This window comes from Marmota marmota, unplaced genomic scaffold, assembly GCF_001458135.2.
Source record: "Marmota marmota marmota unplaced genomic scaffold, marMar, whole genome shotgun sequence".
Classification (NCBI taxonomy): domain Eukaryota; kingdom Metazoa; phylum Chordata; class Mammalia; order Rodentia; family Sciuridae; genus Marmota; species Marmota marmota.
Window position 1 is genome coordinate 3432163 of NW_026000020.1, and position 18329 is coordinate 3450491.

General features: G+C 44.4%; 1 protein-coding gene and 1 long non-coding RNA gene across 5 annotated transcripts in view; one reads left to right on the forward strand and one right to left on the reverse strand.

Moving 5' to 3' along the window:
• The window catches only part of Tbc1d8 (TBC1 domain family member 8), a 112845-nt gene that overhangs the window by 55431 nt on the left and 39085 nt on the right, over positions 1-18329 (forward strand). For all 4 annotated transcript variants that reach the window (XM_015499671.2, XM_015499672.2, XM_048810256.1 and 1 more), the window contains exon 3: positions 14792-14910. In XM_015499671.2, coding sequence (XP_015355157.1) covers positions 14792-14910 — 119 coding nt within the window. The remainder of the gene's footprint in view (positions 1-14791; positions 14911-18329) is intronic.
• On the reverse strand, positions 4935-5762 carry LOC125618818. Its single transcript, XR_007350188.1, has 2 exons — positions 5499-5762; positions 4935-5148 (listed from the first exon to the last, which is right to left on the reverse strand). It is a non-coding gene; the product is annotated as an uncharacterized LOC125618818 (long non-coding RNA).

The window sequence follows — 18329 nt, forward strand, 5'->3', positions numbered from 1 at the left end:
GCAGTTCTGGGCAGTTTAGTTCCTGGACCCTCTTTCTTTTGAACCAGGGTCTGCTTCTTGCAGAGCAGTTTACCCTGGGCTGGATTTTTGTCTTGAGTCTGACACAGGCCAGGTTTACCAGTGCCTCGCCTTCTGCCCTCACTTTGCCCACAGAAGGCCCTAGGTAATGAATTGTTCTTTTCAGGGAGCTCTTCTTGGGCTCAGGATGAGAGTTGGGTATATTTTGGTCTGGAGCGTCTGCAGGCATTACTTGGGCATCTTGCGGGTTATTGACTTGCCATGGTTAATATTTCATTGTGTGTGACCATTGAGAAAGGATCCCTGCCCAGGAATTGGGTCAGCTAAAGTACAAACAAAAACTGTAGGAGGGGCCTGGGTGGAACCAGTAGCACAGGGTAGGAACAGGAAGAGCAGCCTGGGGAGTGATCCCTGTCTTCACCAGGCTCCTGTGTGGTAGGACAGGGAAGCACAGGGAGACCCTTACGAGTAAAGTTTTTTCTTTTTTCTTTCCTTTTTTTTTTTTTTAACAGAGGTGGAAGATAGAGTTAGACTATTTCATGGGTGAACTGTGTCATTTGGTAAAAGGTCTGTGGATAACAGGTTAGAAGGAGGGACAAGTTGTTATTACTCTTTTAATTTAGCAGGAACCAAAGAATCCCAAGGCCTTTGAAGATGCCTAGCTTTAGGGACAAAAGATATGTTGTGAGGAGTGGCAGAGTGGCTCAGGGCTCGTAGATAGGGGAGCATGCCCAGTCCCTCAGGTTAGAGCTTAGACATCCATTCCTGACACCCTCCTGGTGCTCAAGTCACTATTGTTTACTTATTTCTTTCCTGTCTCCCTCATGGAAATAGAAGTTCTGAGCATCTCACTGGCTGCTGATCCTCCCGTGCCCAGAACAGCATCAGGCATGTAGTCAGTGCCCAGTGAAGCACGGGTGGGTGGATGGCAGGGAAGAATGGAAAGAAGGTGACCGAGGCCCCATGGTGAAGACTTGTAAGGGGAGGGAAGGTGACATTTCCAGATGGCCTGACTTAGGGTGGTCAGACTGAAGGATTTTTTGACTTCCCAGTGGTGTAAAATCATAGCTATACATTCTGCTTTTCACTTTGATACAGTATTCAGTAAATTACACGAGCTGTTGAACACTTTTTGAGAAATGGGCTTTGTATAAGATGGTTTTGCCCAAATGCAGGGTAGTGGACGTGTTCTGAATGTGTGGAAGGGAGCTTAGGCTAAGCTGTGGTGTTTAGTGGCCTAGGTAGTAAATGCACTTTATTTACAGTAATCTCAACTTATGATGAGTTTATTGGGATGCAGCTCCATTGTAAGTTGAGGAGCATCTGTAATTACAGATAAGACTTCTTGGGCCCTTTCTGATAAGCCAGGGCAGGGATATTCCAGGGGAGGGCACAGGCCTACTCATGATTATTGAGCACTCAGGGAGCTTGCTTTAAGCAAAACTTTTTCTTATATATAACAAAATGTACTCTCCTAACCGTTTCTAGGTGCGCACGTTAGTTGCATTAAGTACTTTCACAATGACACACAGGCATCTCCAGAACACTTCTCAAGTTCCTAAACTGAATCTCTGCACCCATTAAACAACTACTCTCTGTTCCCCTCTCCCCTGGAAGCTGCCATTCCACTTCCTGTCTCTGAATTTGACGAGGAACTTCATCTGGCGGGCCCACACCACATGATCTTATAACTGGCTTGGTTCACCTGGCACAGGGTCTTCAGGGCTCATCCATGGTGTTGTATGTATCAGGATGTCCTTCCTTGTCAGGGCTGGATGACATTGCATTCTATGTCTGCTTTCTTTTTAGAATCATAGATGATGGTTGGCCCCTGAGTAGCAATAAGGACACGGTATGTGGACCAGGAGGGCTGAACACCAGGAGCTGATCTCCACTCAGGTTGGGGGTGGCGGGGGGAGTAGGTGGAGAGGAGCAGGAGTGAGGAGAGGACTCTGAGCCCCACTGAATTTGACCCTAAGCTGTGACAGGTTCTCTGGGGCCCTGGAAGAACGAGGGGCTTTGCTGCTGGTTCTCTGTGCCTGGTGGTCTTGGTTAGTCGTGGTCCTGTTCTGTTTTTTTTTCCTGAGAGAGAAAGAGAATGAATTTTTTTTTTCTTTTTGTAGATGGACACAACACAATGCCTTTATTTTTACGTGGTGCTGAGAATGGAACCCGGGTCCCTCCCATGCTAGGGGAGCGCTCTACCGCTGAGCCACAATCCCAGGCCCCTCCCCTTTCTGTTTTGAGAAGTCCAGAGCATGCCAGGCTGCACCTTAGCTCTTCTCGTAAGTTCCCATGTGAGATGCAGCGCTGGCGGTTCCTTTGGGTTCCTTCTGGTAGCTGGTTCTCGGTGCTGTTGCTGTGTTGTTGAAACACACACTTTATTCTTCACATTGTTGCCTTTGCCTGGTTTCCAGGAAGCAGGAGAAAACACTGGCAAGAACTGTAGGACTTTGAGTTATCTGCCTAGAATCATTCCAAGAATTGGTTTGCTTATTTGATTTCTTTTACTGTAGATTTAAGGCTTAGGTGGACTGTCATTTCTGGTTCCCCAAAGAGGACTTAGAGGCACAGCCAGGGAGGGTGTCCTCCCTGGTAAACATGGCTGCAGGAGCAGAGGCTCTGAGAAGCTCACCAGACCTTTTATAACACTCATGTCTTTACTGACCCGAGTTTGGACTTTGGACCTTCAAAGTGTGTGTTTGTTTTAGCCGCCTAAGTGCAGAATTTTCCCATTGCTAGCAAGATCTGTCCCCTGGACTTGGGTGAAACGCGAAAGAGCAGGAAGAAAGGAAAAAAGGAAGAAGCTGTATTGTAGTGGGAGGGTCAGGAGATGGACTTCCTTGGGCTGGAGTGCAGGGTGTTCAAGCAGAGGATGGGAGATGCACCCCTGGTGCTCAGGGGCATGTCTGCATCTTGGGAGGTGCGGTGTGTGTACTCAGCCTGGGTATCTGTGGGTTCAGCATCTGCAGATTCAACTGTGGATCAAAAATGTTCAGAAAAAATTGCTTCTGTACTGAACACGAACATGCTTGTTCTCATTATTCCCTGAATGATACAGTATAACAGCTATTTACATATCATTTACATCGTGTTAGGTATTATGAATAATGTAGAGATAACTTAAAGTGCACAGGAGGATGTGCGCGGGTTATAGGTCAGTGCTGTATGCCATTTTATATAAAGGGTTTGAACATCCTTGGATTCTGGTGTCTCTGAAGGGTTTTGAAACCAATCCTTTACAGATACTGAGAGGCAACTATAGTTTGAAGAAAGCTTACCTAATAGTTCAAGTTTGGGAAGTGAAAAAATAATATCCTTTTGAAATTTTAAAGATCACAGAAGGAAGCTGAGATAATTTTGTTAATCAAAACGTTGTGTATGTTCTTAAAAATGGAGAATCCTAGGAATTATGCTGTCCAGTTTACAAAAAAAAAAAAATCTCCTCTCTCAGGCTTTCTGCATTTCTGCCCCTCTTGAGCATGGAAGGAGGTGTAATTGTCAGTCTTTGGAGAGGGAGGAGCCGGGTGTAGGAGCTTGGCCATTTGTAGGCCACATCACACACCAGGGTGCTGCTTGGGCAGCTCAGCCGCAGGCTCTAAGTGTGCTTTCAGAGTGTTCTGACACAGTCTCTTATCCATGCCCTTGACGATGGCTCGTGTTTTGGTTTCTTGTATTCTGCATCACTGTTTGCTTTGTCTTTGGAGAGAGAGTTTTATTGAGGAGGAAATGTTCCAGGGTGGATCAGATTAGCATCTTCCTGAATTCCGTGCCAGGGTGGCAAAGGATCGACATGCCAACTAGATTTTTTTTCCAAGCCCACAACATACTGGGTGCTTCAAGGAACATCTGTACAGCCCAGCAAAAGGACAGTTAGAACTTTCTGGGTCCACACTCAGGTCAGGCTGCGCAGTTTATCACATTATTTTCATTTGCTCAGTGTCCTCTTAGGGCAACACTGGCCAGAGAGTCCCTTGAGGGGTTCACTTTCCAAAATGACTGTGGGGTACCCGCTTGCATATCATGGAGTTGCTATCACCAGGCTCTTAATGTGTTTAAAGAAAGTCATGTTGCCTATGCACAAATAATGACATTCACTGAAGGTCTCTTCCTTCCATGAGGGATGTCATTTATAGTTATCTAAAAAGCAGGTGGTGGGGGCTGGGGCTGTAGCTCAGTGGTAGAGTGCCCGCCTTGCACTTGTGAAGCACTGGGTTTGATCCTCAGCACCAAATAAAAATAAATAAAGATATTTTTTAAAAAAGCAGGTGGATGCTGAGTCTAACCTTTAGTACATTTCGAGGTCAGAAGTGATATTAAAAAAATATCTTTGGATTCTGGCACATGCCCGGAGTCCCAGCAACCTGAGAGGCTGAAGTGAGGATCTCTTGAGCCCAGGATTCCAGACCAGATTGGACAACATAGTGAAACCCATCTTTAGAAGAATAAAACTCCAACAATAACAACATCAAAGCTTTAAACCTGGAGTGAAACTTTTCTCCCGTATCTTAGAGGTTGCCTGGCTTCCTGAGATGTCTAGGTTAAGCTCTTTCGTTGTAGATGGTTCTTAGTGATCAACCCTGGACAGCAGAAGAGCAGACATACTAAGGCTCCTTCTCCTTAGCTGTTTTGCTAGTCTAGTGTGGGGTGTGTCCTCCTCCTCCAGTCCTGCTCGCATTCTGTGACGTCCCAGAAGGCTCTCTCCAGAGCAGCTATTTCTCTAGCTTCTGTGACAGAGGCTGGAACCTAATGTGTCCAAATTGTCTGAAGCCAGGAGTGATCCTGCTTTAAAAATTTCAGTTTGAGAATCTCTTATCCAAAATGCTTGGACCCAGAAGTGCTTCAGATATTGGACTTCTTTGGATTTTGGAATATTTGTATACACATGATGAATTATTTTGGATATGGGACCCAGGTCTGACCATGAAATTAATTTATTTCATATCCACCTTCTATACCTAGCCTGAAGATAATTTTATACAATACTTTTAATAATTTTGTGCACAATATAGTTTCACAACATGTGTTCATATGTGTTCATCCCCATAGGTTTCCATCTGGAACTCTTCCACCTGTGGCATCGTGTTGGTACTTGAAGTTTCAGATTTTGCAGGATTTGGGGCTCTCTGCCTGTAATAATAAGGAAGTTCAGGGAGTGAAATTCTCTGTCCTGTTTTCTCTCCTAGCTTTTACCTATGAATTTACATTCTATGCTCATCAGCTTTTCAGGGCTGTAACCAGAACATTTGACAAGAACAACTTGGAAGAGGAAGAATATATTTTGGCACATGGTTCTAGAGCTTTAGTCCATGATTGGCCAAATCCATGGTTCGGGGCCCAAGGTGAGGCAGAACATCATGGTGGAAGGGCATGGTGGAGTGACATAGTGAAACCCATCTTTAGAAGAATAAAAAACAAACAAACGTCAAAACTTTAAACCTGGAGTGAAACCTTTCTCCAGTATCTTACAGGTCGCTTACCTTCTGTGTTCAACAAAGGAGACTGCAAGGTTAATCCCTTGCAGTTGTAGGTGGTTCTTGGTGATGGTGCTGCTCAGGACACGGGCCAAGAAGCAGAAAGGGGCTGCAGAGAAGATCAACCCTTCCAGGGCATGTCTCCAGTGACCCACCTCCTCCATCACATGCCACCTGCCCACAGTACCACCCAGTCCATTCAAGCTAGGATGGACTGATTAGGTCACAGCCCCCACAGTCTCAACATTTCACTTGGGAACTTCTCTGCATTAACACAGGAACCATGGTGGGGACACCTCATATTCAAGCCATAACCTATTTTTTTATGGGTGGGAGATACTTATCAAAAATTATGCATTTTTCTTTATTTTGCTGAGAAGGGGTTTGTCATTTTTTCATTGTAAAGATGTTTGATTGCAGCCCACTGTGGTGGGGCTGGTGTAGATGCCCTACAGACTCATCTCACAGGAGCATCTGGATCAAGGTACGCCCATCCTGCCTCCTCTTCCTCTAAGCCTCCCCCCATCCCCAAAGTATTTTAAAACAAACCTGAAAAGTGATAATACTTCAGTCCTCCACTCCAAGTGAGCATCTTTGAAAGCCTGGCCGTCCTTCAGCACTGCTGTGCCATGTACCACGATCCTCAGTGTCACTTGAGCCTATTCCCAGGCTTCCTGCTGGCTTTGGGGAACCTTTGTAAGTCTGGACGGCTCTCATCTGACTTCACGAGTGACATTCAGCATTAGGCGATGGTGTTTCAGTCCCTTTTAGTCAAGATGGACTCTGTTCTTTTCACCTCTCTCTGTCCTTCCCTTCTCCTGTCACCGCTTGAAGAAATTGGGCCTGTGTGTAAAAGGGATGCCATGTTCGGGGCATCTGTCCATTTCTTAAGGTGCCATCAGCTCAGCGCTCTGACCATCGTGTTTCCTGAAAACTGGAAGTTAGTGAAGGTTTGATTAACCTTGGGTTTTATTTATTTATTTATTTTTAGGCTGACTGCTGAGTAGGAGGTGCTGTGATTGTTTTCCTCTCAGGGTTGTGGAAGGTCGGTTGTGGAAAGTCTTGCTCTTGTTCTGAGGGTCTGGTGGGGAGTTCGCAGGGCAGCTTGCGTTGTGTTCATCCCCATAGGTTCCCATCTGGTGCTTTTAGGCGTTGTGATCGTCACCTGAATTCACTTTTTCTCTATGGACTTTGCAAATGGTTATCTTCTGACCTAATCCGTCCTATACAACTGTCGGCTTGAGTCCATCTTTAAAGAACTTTGCCTCCCTGGCAGGGGCTATTTGGTCACTGAGATAATGATTTTATAAAAGGGGCAGGAGATGCTTGCCTTTGCCCTTTAGTTGCCCGCTGGCATGAGGAGTTGGCGCCTTGGTCATCTGCAATGATGACGGGGAATTATTTTTTGTTTTATTTTAGCTTTTTTTTTTTTTTTCACTTTTCTTTCCTTCTCTGCCTTTTAAATATTTTAAACTCAAGCTTCTTGCTTCTCACGTTTCATTATGAATTTTTTCCAACACAGAAAATGGGAAGAATTGTACAGTCAACATCAAAAGCCAGGGGTTTTAAAAAATATCTTCACTGGTTCAGGTGATACCTGTCCTTTTTGAAATGCGGAGTGTAGCCTCTGCCGATTAGAGTGACTTTTTGTCTCAGCTGTGTTATTCTTTGTGCTGTAATTAGAGTGTGGTTTTGTCCCAGCCAAAACTCATGCTGAGCCTTAATTCCTAACAGTATGGAGGTGGTGGGGCCTGTAGAGGTGTTTGGGGCCATGAGGGATCCACCTTCCTGAAGGCCCATCAGTGTTTTTCTCTAGAGACTGGGTTAGTTTTCCTGGGACTGGAGGTGGTTCCTCAGGACAAGGTTAGTAACCACGAGTGTGTTGTTCTAAAGTGATTTGGGTTCCTTGGCTTGCTCTCTCACATCCTTTTGTGCGTGTTCTCCCATGTGATGTTTTCTACTGTGTCATGACACAGCACCAGGCCCTGTCCAGATAGGGCCACTTGATCTTGGACTTGTAGCATTATGAAACTAGGAGCTAAAGAAAACCTCTTTTTTTTTTTTTTTTGTAAATAAATTTCCCAGTCTGAAGTATTTTGTTATAGCAACACAAAATAGACTAAGAGTGCTTTCTGGTCCAACAAGATGGTAAACACTCTCTTGGATAGTTCTGGCTTCTTCTCTAGAACTTGTCTTTCTTCCCAACAGCCTTGGTTCCTTTTTTGGGGGAAATAGTATTTAGGGATTTCAGTCTGGGTTGGAGGAATACTTATTGTTACTGGGTTGTCATTGCTTCTAAAGTTTTTCAAATCAGAGTAAACCTCAGGAGTGTGTGTGTTGGAGAAAAAATGAATCATGGATTCAGCCATAAAACTACATGATTATAACTTTTCTTCAACTACTTGTGAGTTGATTGTTTTTTCCCTACTATTTTTTGAAGCCGTTGCTTCATACATTTTGGCCTGTGTTTCTGATGAGGAATCTGCTGTCTTTTCTTTTTTCCTATAGAGCTGTGTTGTTCTGATGTTCTGATTATTAGGGGTTTATACCACTTTGATGGAGATGTCCACGTTCATTGTGACGTTCAGTGTGATTTTCTTTTTCCGTGTTTTTTCTGTCTGGGGCTTATTGAGAGCTTGGAATTGTGTGTTTCTTGTTTTCATCTTACTTAATTCTCAGCCAGTATACTTCAAATACATACTTTTTTCTGTTCTCTGTCCCTGCCCATTTTTCCGGGAACTCCAGTTACATGTATTATAGTCTGCTGTTTGTTCCACAGTGCATCTGATCTTTTTTTAAAAAAAATTCTTTTTAGACATCGATGGACCTTTATTTTATTTATTTATTTGTATGTGGTGCTGAGAATCGAACTCAGTGCCTCACACGTGCAAGGCAGGTGCTCTACCACTGAGCCACACCCACCGCATCTGATCTTTTTGAGTTACTATTAATCCTTTTCTATTTTTCCTTTTAGAGTTTCTATTGCTCTGTCTTCAAGTTCCTTCATCTTTATCTGCCATTTCTAGTCTATTTTTAATCCCATCAAGTATAGTTCTCATTTCAGATACTGCAGTTTTTATCCTTTGGGGTTTGATATTGGTGTGTCTGTCTGTCTGTCCCTCTCCATATCTGTAATGCAATCTCTAGCCCTCCTCAGGCGCATGCCCTCCTCTGCCTCTCAGATTCATGGAGTACAGCTACAGTAGCTATCCATGTTCTTTTCTTCTGTTCCTATGGTCTGTGGCTTTCTGACTCTGTTTCTGATTTTGTCTGTCTTTGTTTTCTTTTGTTCTGGTACTGGAGATTGGACCCAGGGGCACTCTACCACTGAGCCACATCCTCACTCCTCTTTATTTTTTGAGACAGGGTTTCACGAAGTTGCCCAGGCTGGCCTTGAACTTGCCATCCTCCTGCCTCAGCTTCCCAGGTACCTGAGGATTATAGCTGTGTGCCCCTACTGATTTATTATTACTTTTCAATCTGGTTATAGGTCACTTTTTTTTTTCCATCTTCCATTCACACTTCTGTTTCTATGAAGCGCATCAGATGGTACTAATATGGAAACAGTTTAATGATTTAAATTATAAATTAAAAATGAATTTACTTTCAATTGAGTTTGATTCCAGATATTGCAAATATTTGTATTTATTACAAGTACTTTTGGAAGTAAAAAAAACATGAAAATATTTAAAACTACATAGTGAGAAAAATACATGGGCAAAAATCCTGTAAATCATGGTGCTCCTGTAAAAATATTACTGGAAACTTCAGAGAATAGATCTTGCTGTGTCCACTTGAAGAATGTGGAATTTCTGAAAATAAAGGCGTTTGGTTCACACATCTCGTCCCTCATTGTAATTGTCACTTGGATCCTTTGCTCCTGTGTTACTCTGCAGAGGATGAGTGACATTTAGGGGCAACACTGCCGTGGCAGTCAACACCTTTTCTAGTCCTTCACAGTCTCTGTGGCATTTAGGTAGTAGGTGGTTGGTATTGGCCAGCAGAGACATGTTGCCATTTCACAAGAACAGATCTGCTCTGTGCGCTAAGAAACGTGGCACCGTGTTGTGATGAATGAGGGCTTAGGTGGCTGGAGAAGGCACCTAATTCAGTTGGGTGTTTATTATGTGGAAAGAGACAATTGCTTTTTGAAACTGAAACCCAGGTCAAGATATTTGTGGCTGTGTTCGTGCTGTAGGTGTAGACAATGAGATGCTTGTCCTATTTCCTGAAAATGCCCCCGAGGGAAACCTAAGACAATGAGCACTGCGTGTATTTCAGTGTGACTTGGCCTCGGGGCTCCTGTCCCTGGCAGTGCCACCGGAGGGCAAGGCCTTGGTCCACATGAATGGGTGTGATTTGGCTCTCTCCCTCACCTTTTTACTTCTTGCCGAGAAAATGGTAATGGTAATGCCTGCTATTTTCTATATATGTGGATATGCATGTTTACATGTATATATGTATGCATGTGTATATATGTAATTCTATGTAATTTTGGGTGGTACTGGGGATACCTTATGATAATTTTTTTTTTCTGGTACTAGGACTCGAACCCAGTGATGCACTACCACTGAGCTGCATCCCCAGACTTTTAAAAAAATATATATATTTTTTTAAACAGGGCCTTACTATGTTACCCAGGCCGGCCTTAAATTTGTAATCCTCCTGCCTTAGCCTCCTGAGTATGTGGGATTACAGGTATTCACCAATGAACTTGGCATATAGACACAGACACACAGACACACACACACAGACACACACACACAAACACATACTCAGACACATATATATTTTTTTTAACTGGGGATTGAACCCAGAGGCGCTTAATCAGTGAGCCACATCCCCAACCCCTTTCTTTATATTTTGAGACAAGATCTCCCTGAGTTGCTTAGGGCTTCATTAAGTTGCTGAGGCTGACTTTGAACTCATGATCCTATTGCTTCAGCCTCCTGAACTGCTAGGATTTCAGGCATGCATCACCATGCCTGGCTAACCTTATGATATTTTAATGAAGATTAATGATCCCTAACAAAATGCCTAACACATTCTAGGTATTCAGAAAAAAGAAATCTATAAATCTTAGTTTTCCATGACTTTGATTTTCTCTGGAAATAAAAGAGTTTTATTTCTGCCAAATTAGAGGCCTTGATAGAACAGGGCATAGTTTAGTGAATTGTACCTGTCACAATCCACGATACTGCTGTGGATTTTGGTTTCAGAGGCCTGTATCAGTCGGCTGGAACTGCTGTAGCAAAACACCACAGACTTGGCGGGGGTACAACCGATATTTATTTTTCTCACGGTTCTAGAGACCGGGAATCCAGATCAAGGTACCAACAGGGTTGGTTCCTGATGAGGCCTCTGTCCTCAGCTGGCAGGTGTTCCTTACGTGGCCTTTCCGGACTGCACGCACTGGTGTCTCCTTGTGAGGACACTTGCAGGACCTTACCCTTGTGTCCTCACTGGGCCTTCATTGCCTCTGACGAGTCCTTTCTTCAGTCACACTGCGGGTGAGGCCTTGGGCATGAGGAGTTTGGGGAGACACATTCAGGCCCTAACAGTTCTCCTCTGCCTGGTTAGAGGGCTGCTGCAGAATGGGTGGAAATAGTGCTGCTGTGTTGATTTGTAGGCTTTTTATCATCCTGTCTCTACAATACACGGCAAATGCGTACTTTCTTATTTTCTCTTCATCTTTTCCCAGCCCTCATATGTCTGTAATGTTATGACTTTCAAACTGTTCTGGCCATAACCTGGAGAGAATTACATTTGCTAATCTGTATATATTCACTAATAAGTTACTAACAAATAATTCACAATTCAGTAGCCACCCTTACAAGGTGACATGCATACTAGTTCCAATTCAATGTCATTTTTTTTTTTTTACACTATTGCCAGTGGGACGACTTCATGTAATTTGGAAAGCACTGCTGTAGTATAGGTTCTCAGCCATGGTGTGTGACACGCTGAATGACTCTTTTTTAGTTCTTTGAGGTCATGAACGTGCAGTCCACTTGCCTTGATGGATGGTATTTGGGAAGCCCATCCTAAGACTTCCCCGCAGAGGAAATGCTAGTTTGGAAAGTTTCCCTGCCATTTGGCAACCTCTTCAGGAAGTAGACAGTAGAATGGAAAAGTTTCATCACATTGACGTCTTGGCTGAGAGAGGAGCATGCCAAGGTGTGGATTCAGGAGCAGGGTAGGTTGTGATCAAATCTCACTGTAGCCCAGTGATGACGGAGTTTATGTATCTATTTTCTTTTTCATGGTGTGGGCTTGGTTTTGTTTTAGAATCATCTTTCCTTATCACAAGCTTCTCCTTAGTAGATAGAAGAGTTACTTTAAAAGTCTGGTTTTTTGATGTCTTTGTTTGAGGTCTTAATTCCATGGTGACATATTGCATTAGATCTTGGTTATAACTTTATTCACGTTATTAAGTGTTATCAGCTGAAGCCACACCCAGCTAGCTGTTAATAGTTGACTACATTGGCCCCTGTGAGCTGATGTAGCAGGTAATGAAAACGTATCATGTCACCCGGAAAGATGTAGTCAGGAACGTGGCATTGCAGGGGACAGTGAGCTCCCTCCAAGTGCAAACAGAGTGGCTCTTTTAGTGTCCAGCCACGGCACATACTGGACCTAAGAACTATGTAAAGGCTACTGAAAGGTGGCTTCTTATGGGAGGACCCCAGGACACTGCAAGGTTGTCAAGCATGAGATCATACTCTGGCTTGCCCTTCATTTGATACATGACCTTGGACACGTATCTGAGCTCCCCCTTTCCTCCTCCAGTCTTCGTTACGGATCAATGAGATCATGCCCGGAATAGACCAGAGCCACAAGGTGAGAGCGCTCCCCTCCCGGCTCTTCTCCATTTCTCCAACTTATAAAATTGTGATAAATGAGGAGTACACGAAAACACAAGAAAAAGATGGAAGGCCAGTAAAGATATTTCCTCTTCAGTTTATTCTTCCCTCGGTTGTTTAGGATGCCGACTGGCTGTTTTTTCAGTGTGACAGGAAGTAAAAGGTAAAGACATAGAAAGAGAAGGCTGTACGGTGGCAGGGGGGATGGGGCCCTGGCCACCCCCGGGTACCTGTGAGCTTCAGTGGAATCCCACTCTGTAGGTGACGGGCTGTCCTCATGATTTCAAGACACCATTGCTGACTCACCAGGTTTAGGGGTTCTTGTGACCTACCCCAACACAGCTCTCACCTAGGGCGGAGGGAGACTGTAGCTGGAGGCGGATACACCAGATGTCCCTCTGAGCCAGGATGAGTCACAGTGCCTGAGAGCCAGGGTCAGGTACGAAAAGGTTTGGAAGCCTCGGAAGAGTCACACTGTGGAGGCTGGAATTGCTTGGTGTGCTTTCGTTTTAAAGTGAGCTTTCCCAGTCCTAACACATGGGGAGCCTGAGGGGCCAGAGTTTTCAGAGGGAGAGAGGTAGATAACCAGAGGATCGTGGCCACTCACCCCAGAGCTGGCTCCTTCTAAGCCCCCAGTGGGCTGCTCCTTAGGCTTATGGATCCTTAAAGAGCAAAATGGGAGGTGGGAGGTTGCTGGTCGTGTCCTCCTGGTGCCTGACCTGGGAGTAGAGACGTTGGGCGGGACAGCCATGGGACAGCCTCCCAGTGCTGAGGAAGACTGGCTTGGGTGATGACCCCAGGATGTTGCCTTTGGCCATTCTGTGCCTAAACATGGGGAGGTCACAAGGGAACCAAGTGCTGTTATATTGGGCTTTTCTCTTTCCTTATGAGGTCTTCTGCTGGGTGCTTCTTTTAATTCCCTCCCGAGGTGCCCTCAGAACAGCAGTCCTAATGCAGACGTGCTTCCTTCTCACAGACCCAAATCTGCAAGTTCAGAGTGAGTCCTCTGGCCCTTTCTTCTGGGAGGTGCAGGTTGAATATCCCTTATCCCAAATCCTGGGTCCCAGAAAAGTTTTGGATTCTCTAGGATTTTGGGATATTTGCATATACATAATACCATGCCACCTAGTCTAAACTTTGTTTGTTTCTCGAGATGGTCTGAAGGTACTTGTATATAATATTTTCAATCCTGTACATAAAGTAGTTGGTTTTGTGTACTTTGGACCAGAAATCAGGGATGGGGTTTTCCACTCGTGACATCATGTTGGTGCTCAAGGTTTCAGACTTGGGAGCACTTCAGATTTTGGATTTCCAGATTGGGTTGCTCAACCTGTATTACAGGATGTTCTCATGAATTTATAGTCTGGGGAGAGGAAGTTTGCAGGTAAGATTCAGTGGGAAAGTAAGTTCAGTTTTCAAAAACTGTACAACTGGCGTTTGTGTAAGTTGTGACTCCAGTGGCCCTTGTGCCTCTTACACTGACTCAGTTATTCTGAACTCTTGTCCAGTAGCCTTTAATTTCTCTGAAGTCAGAATACATCCAGCTGACCTAGACAACCTGGTACAGACCTGCCTTTTCTTGTCCAGGATTGTGCTTCCTTTACTGAGCACGTCACTGAGCATCTGCTGTGTGCCGGACCCTTTACTGGGGTGCTCTCCTATGCTGGAGTACCCAAGATGCAGTGGAGAGGACTAGCAACCTCCTCGAAAAGAAACAGATGGCTGAAATGACCGTGCGTTTGGTGTTAATAGCATTGTTTAATGCTCTGATAACATGGTGACAATTTTTAGTTGCCTGTGAAAGAAATTAACATATTTGATTTTTTGCTTGTGTTTGTTAACATGTACCTCATCTTATAAGTTTTTAGGGATATTGCTGTAAATGGTCTAAAGTGTCCGTTTATAAACCTATGAATTTCCTGGGTGTTGCTTGTTGGTTGAACAATGTCTGTTGCAAGTGGCAACATCCTTGTGCGGCCCTTCCCAGGAGGTCCTTTCTATTTGAACTTGGGCTTTGGTACTTCTCCAAGGGCCTCCCTTCTCATGGGGGACACTATGTGAGACTGTTCAGAATCAGTCTGCCACTTGGGGTGTGTTCGGTGCTGGAACAGCTGCACAATTACAAATGCTTCTGAAATTTGAGGGTAGGTGCTCTGTACATTATCGAGAGACACAGGGTGGTCACAGGAATCCCAAGGCTCACCTGCTTGGTGAGCTGGTCTGTCACATGGCTGTGGGACTGGAGTTTGTAAGCCCCAGTGCAGTGGCAGGAGAGACCATGGCACCAGGAAGGGTGCCAGCTTTTCTGTGACAACCGGTGGCTCGGGGTGTGAGAACCCTATCGTGGGATGTTTGTGAAACATAAACACAGGATACTTAATGTTGGGAAAATGATTGCTTTTGTTTTTTAACCTCTGTCTCTCTGTTCTGACCCAGGTGCAACGTTAGAAGAGATAAACCAGCACTGGGACTGGCTGGAGCAGAATCTCCTCCATACTTTGTCTGTCTTTGATAATAAAGATGACATTGCCAGCTTTGTCAAAGGGAAGGTAAAGGTAGGTTCCTTGATCCTAACCTTTCTTTCCATCTTGCCGGTAACTCTATGATGTTTTGAACTCTGCAGTGTACCCACAGTTTTCACCAGTCTAATTACACTTTTTGGCTTAATGCAGAAAGCCAAATTAGTTTAATTTGTCACCTGTCTTTGCAGTCCAGAAAAATACACCTGAAATTAAAAAACAAACTTCATTCTTGGGTCTAGTTCCTGTTATCCTTTACAGATGTAAAGGTCCTTTTTGTTCTTGGCGGGGGGTACAACCGATATTTATTTTTCTCACGGTTCTAGAGACCGGGAATCCAGATCAAGNTTGGGGGGGGGGGGGGGACCCATAAAGTTAAGATTTCTGTTTTTACAGAGCAACACGTTATTTTCTTCTCGAATTAGTTATTCCTGACTTTTTTGCAGCTGTACCATTCGTCACCATGTTGGACCTAGTGCTTCCTCCTGCTAATGGTGAATGTTTGTTCTTCTGATGTTAATTAAATGGAATTAAAGCCAATTAAGCTTCAAGAAGGCATGAGAGGAATATTGGGGAGGTATTTGAATATAACTTCTGCCAGTTATATTCTTATAGAACCGGTCTTGCTACAGGAACATGATGGGTAATTGGTGCTTTAATATCCTATTGGGCAGGGAGACGGTTCCTCATTCTCAAGTTCACTCTCATTACACATCTGAACACATAAGCCCACAGTACAGTCTTCTTCCCTTGGGATGAAAGAGCCCAAACATTCTGCCTTTCCTCCCTTTTCCTGTCCCTCCTTCCTCCCCTTCAGTCCCTTTCCTCTGTTCAGCTGATCCCCAAATGTGGAATGAAACCAGCAAAATTGTGCTGTATACATAAATGAGTATGCCACAGTGAGTCCCACCTTTTATGTATATTTATAAAGCATCCATTTAAAAAAACAATAAATAGGAGGAAGACCTGTAAAGTAGGAAGCACTGGGGACTGAATGGAGCACATTATATTCCATGCATTTACGATTATGTCAGAATTAACCCCACTACTATGTATAACTGGAATGCACTAATAAAAAACATTTTAAAATCCCAGACAATGGATTTTGTTTTCCTCAAAACAAAACTTAAGAGTTACAGCTTTCAGTAAAGGGTATCAAAGCGAATTTTTTATTTTAGAGGAAAAAAAGAGAAGCACTCTTTTCTTATTGGGGACTGGGATGTTTTCAGGACCAGAGAAGAGCAGAGGTGACCCAGGCAGCTAGGACTTTGCATCCAGGACATGACCCCTGGCCTGTGGGTCAGAGTGGGCCTGGGCCTGGGTCTCCCCTCATCCTGGTCTGATGGACTGTGGCTCAGTGTCCTGTGTCAGATGGCACTGAGCATTAGTGACACTTAACCTACCTCTCTTGGTCTAACGTGGACTGTCGTGGTTTTTTGATTTAGGTATTTCCCTTAATTGGGAGGAAGGAAATTCATTTCTGATACACTGGTTTTTGAAATACTTCTGTAAAAGAAGAAAAATGTTCCTCTAACCTCCTAGGTTCTATGGCTGAGGCCCTGGAAATGACACTGACAAAAGAGAAATAAGAGAAAATAATAATAATAAGAGAAAAACAGTTAATTTTGTGCATGTAGAGTATATACACATGGCAGAAACTCAGCAAGAGTAACTCAGAAAGAGGATTGGAATCTGACCTTGCACAGCATCTTAAGGAAAAACAACAAATTGGCAGAAGAGTGATGGGACAGGAAAGGGGGTTCAGGCTTCTGGGGTGGCACAGTGTGGGGAAGGTAAGCATACCGGGAAAAACTAATGGAAGGTCAGGGCTGTCTTTGAGAAGTTGTATGAGTCCCTTGTGGTGCTGAAATCTAGAGTCAGAGTTGTCTCCCGGAGGCAGAGGTGGAGACACCTGTGGAGATAGAGATTCCCTCCTGGTTTGGGGCACTGGGGGAAGGCAGAGAGGCTTTTTGGTACCTAGTCTTTTTGGCTTATAACTTATCTTCAGCTCAAAATAATCCTTATGCTAAAGTGGCATATTTTGGGGTGACAATATTGATCCATGACACCTCAAATCTAATATTCCTTAAAAGAAAGAAAGGAAAGAAAGAAAACCGGAGGTGGTGGTTCTGGGGGGAGTCTGAGAGTACGGCTTAGCATTTGTTCCCCCCTCTCCTTTGGCCAAATGCAAAGGATCTGAGGTTTGGGGCTTTCCTGCCCATATCCTCGACACTTGGCTGCTCCAAAAACTTGAAAAAATCCTTTCTGCTTCAAGCTGTGCCTGTGACCAGACACTGCAGCCCATGAAGGCTGGGAGGTCACATGGCCACCATCCTGGCTGTGCCTGGAGCCTCTGGATCCTGTTCTCAGCCAGGCCTGTTGCTCTAAAGCCTAATAAGTCACGAAGAAAACAATCTCACCAGCCCTCAGGTTTATTTTAAAAGTCATTTAAAAGTAGGTTATTTTAATATCATGCCCAAGTTTAATTTCTAAAATAGCTTATATAGTGAGGATTTGGAGCACCCCCAGCCCCCGAAAAGCAGCCTCATCTTAAGGAACATAGACTCTCATAGACAGTCCTATAAAACAAAAATGAAAATGTTAATTAAAAAAAAAAGGCAGGTAACCACAGATTGTCACCCATTATAAACGGGCCACAACTTATATTCTAGACCCTTCTACCACCACCGCAGATCACGAAGGCCCTTCTTGTTAATGGTTATTGGCAAAACAATTGTCGTGTCAGAGTCCTTGTGCCCTCTGCTGTCTCCTGCACACCCAGGGCTCGAGAAGTACTTCTGGCCTCTGGAAGCTGGGCCAGGGTCCCCGCTTCTGCAGTGCCGTGCATTAGGCTTTGCAGAATCCTCCAGTCAGTGTTTTGCCAACCTTCTTGAACCTAATGAAGACCTTTGTCAGTGTTTTAAAAAGCCTAATTCTTATCTCCCATTTGGGTTATTCTTCAGGGTCGATGTGAGTTCATACACCAGAACTCATCTCTGGGTCCTTGTTAGGCAGCTTTCCCTCATGTAACAAATGCCTGAGAAAACCGGCTTAGGAAAGGTTCATTTAGGCTCACAGTTTTGGAGGTTCCAGTCCAGGATCGGTTGGCCCATTTGCTTTCGGCCCTGTGGCAGGACAGCATACCATGGCAGGGGCTTATGGCACAGCAAAACTGTCCACCTCATGGTGAGCCAGGGAGCAGAGAGAGGAAGGGGCTGGGGTCCTGCTGTCCCCTTCAAGGGCAAGACCCCAGTGACCCAGGGACCTCCCACTAGACCCCACCTTATAAGGCTTCACCAATACACCACCCTGGTGAATGAGCCTTTAACACCTGGGCCTTTGGGAGACTTTGAAGATCCAGACTGTAGCATCAGTGTAGGGAGGATTTGGAAAATAATTTCAGAATTGAAATTCTCAAACTCTTAGAAGTCAACTAATTCAGCCTAAGCTTCATG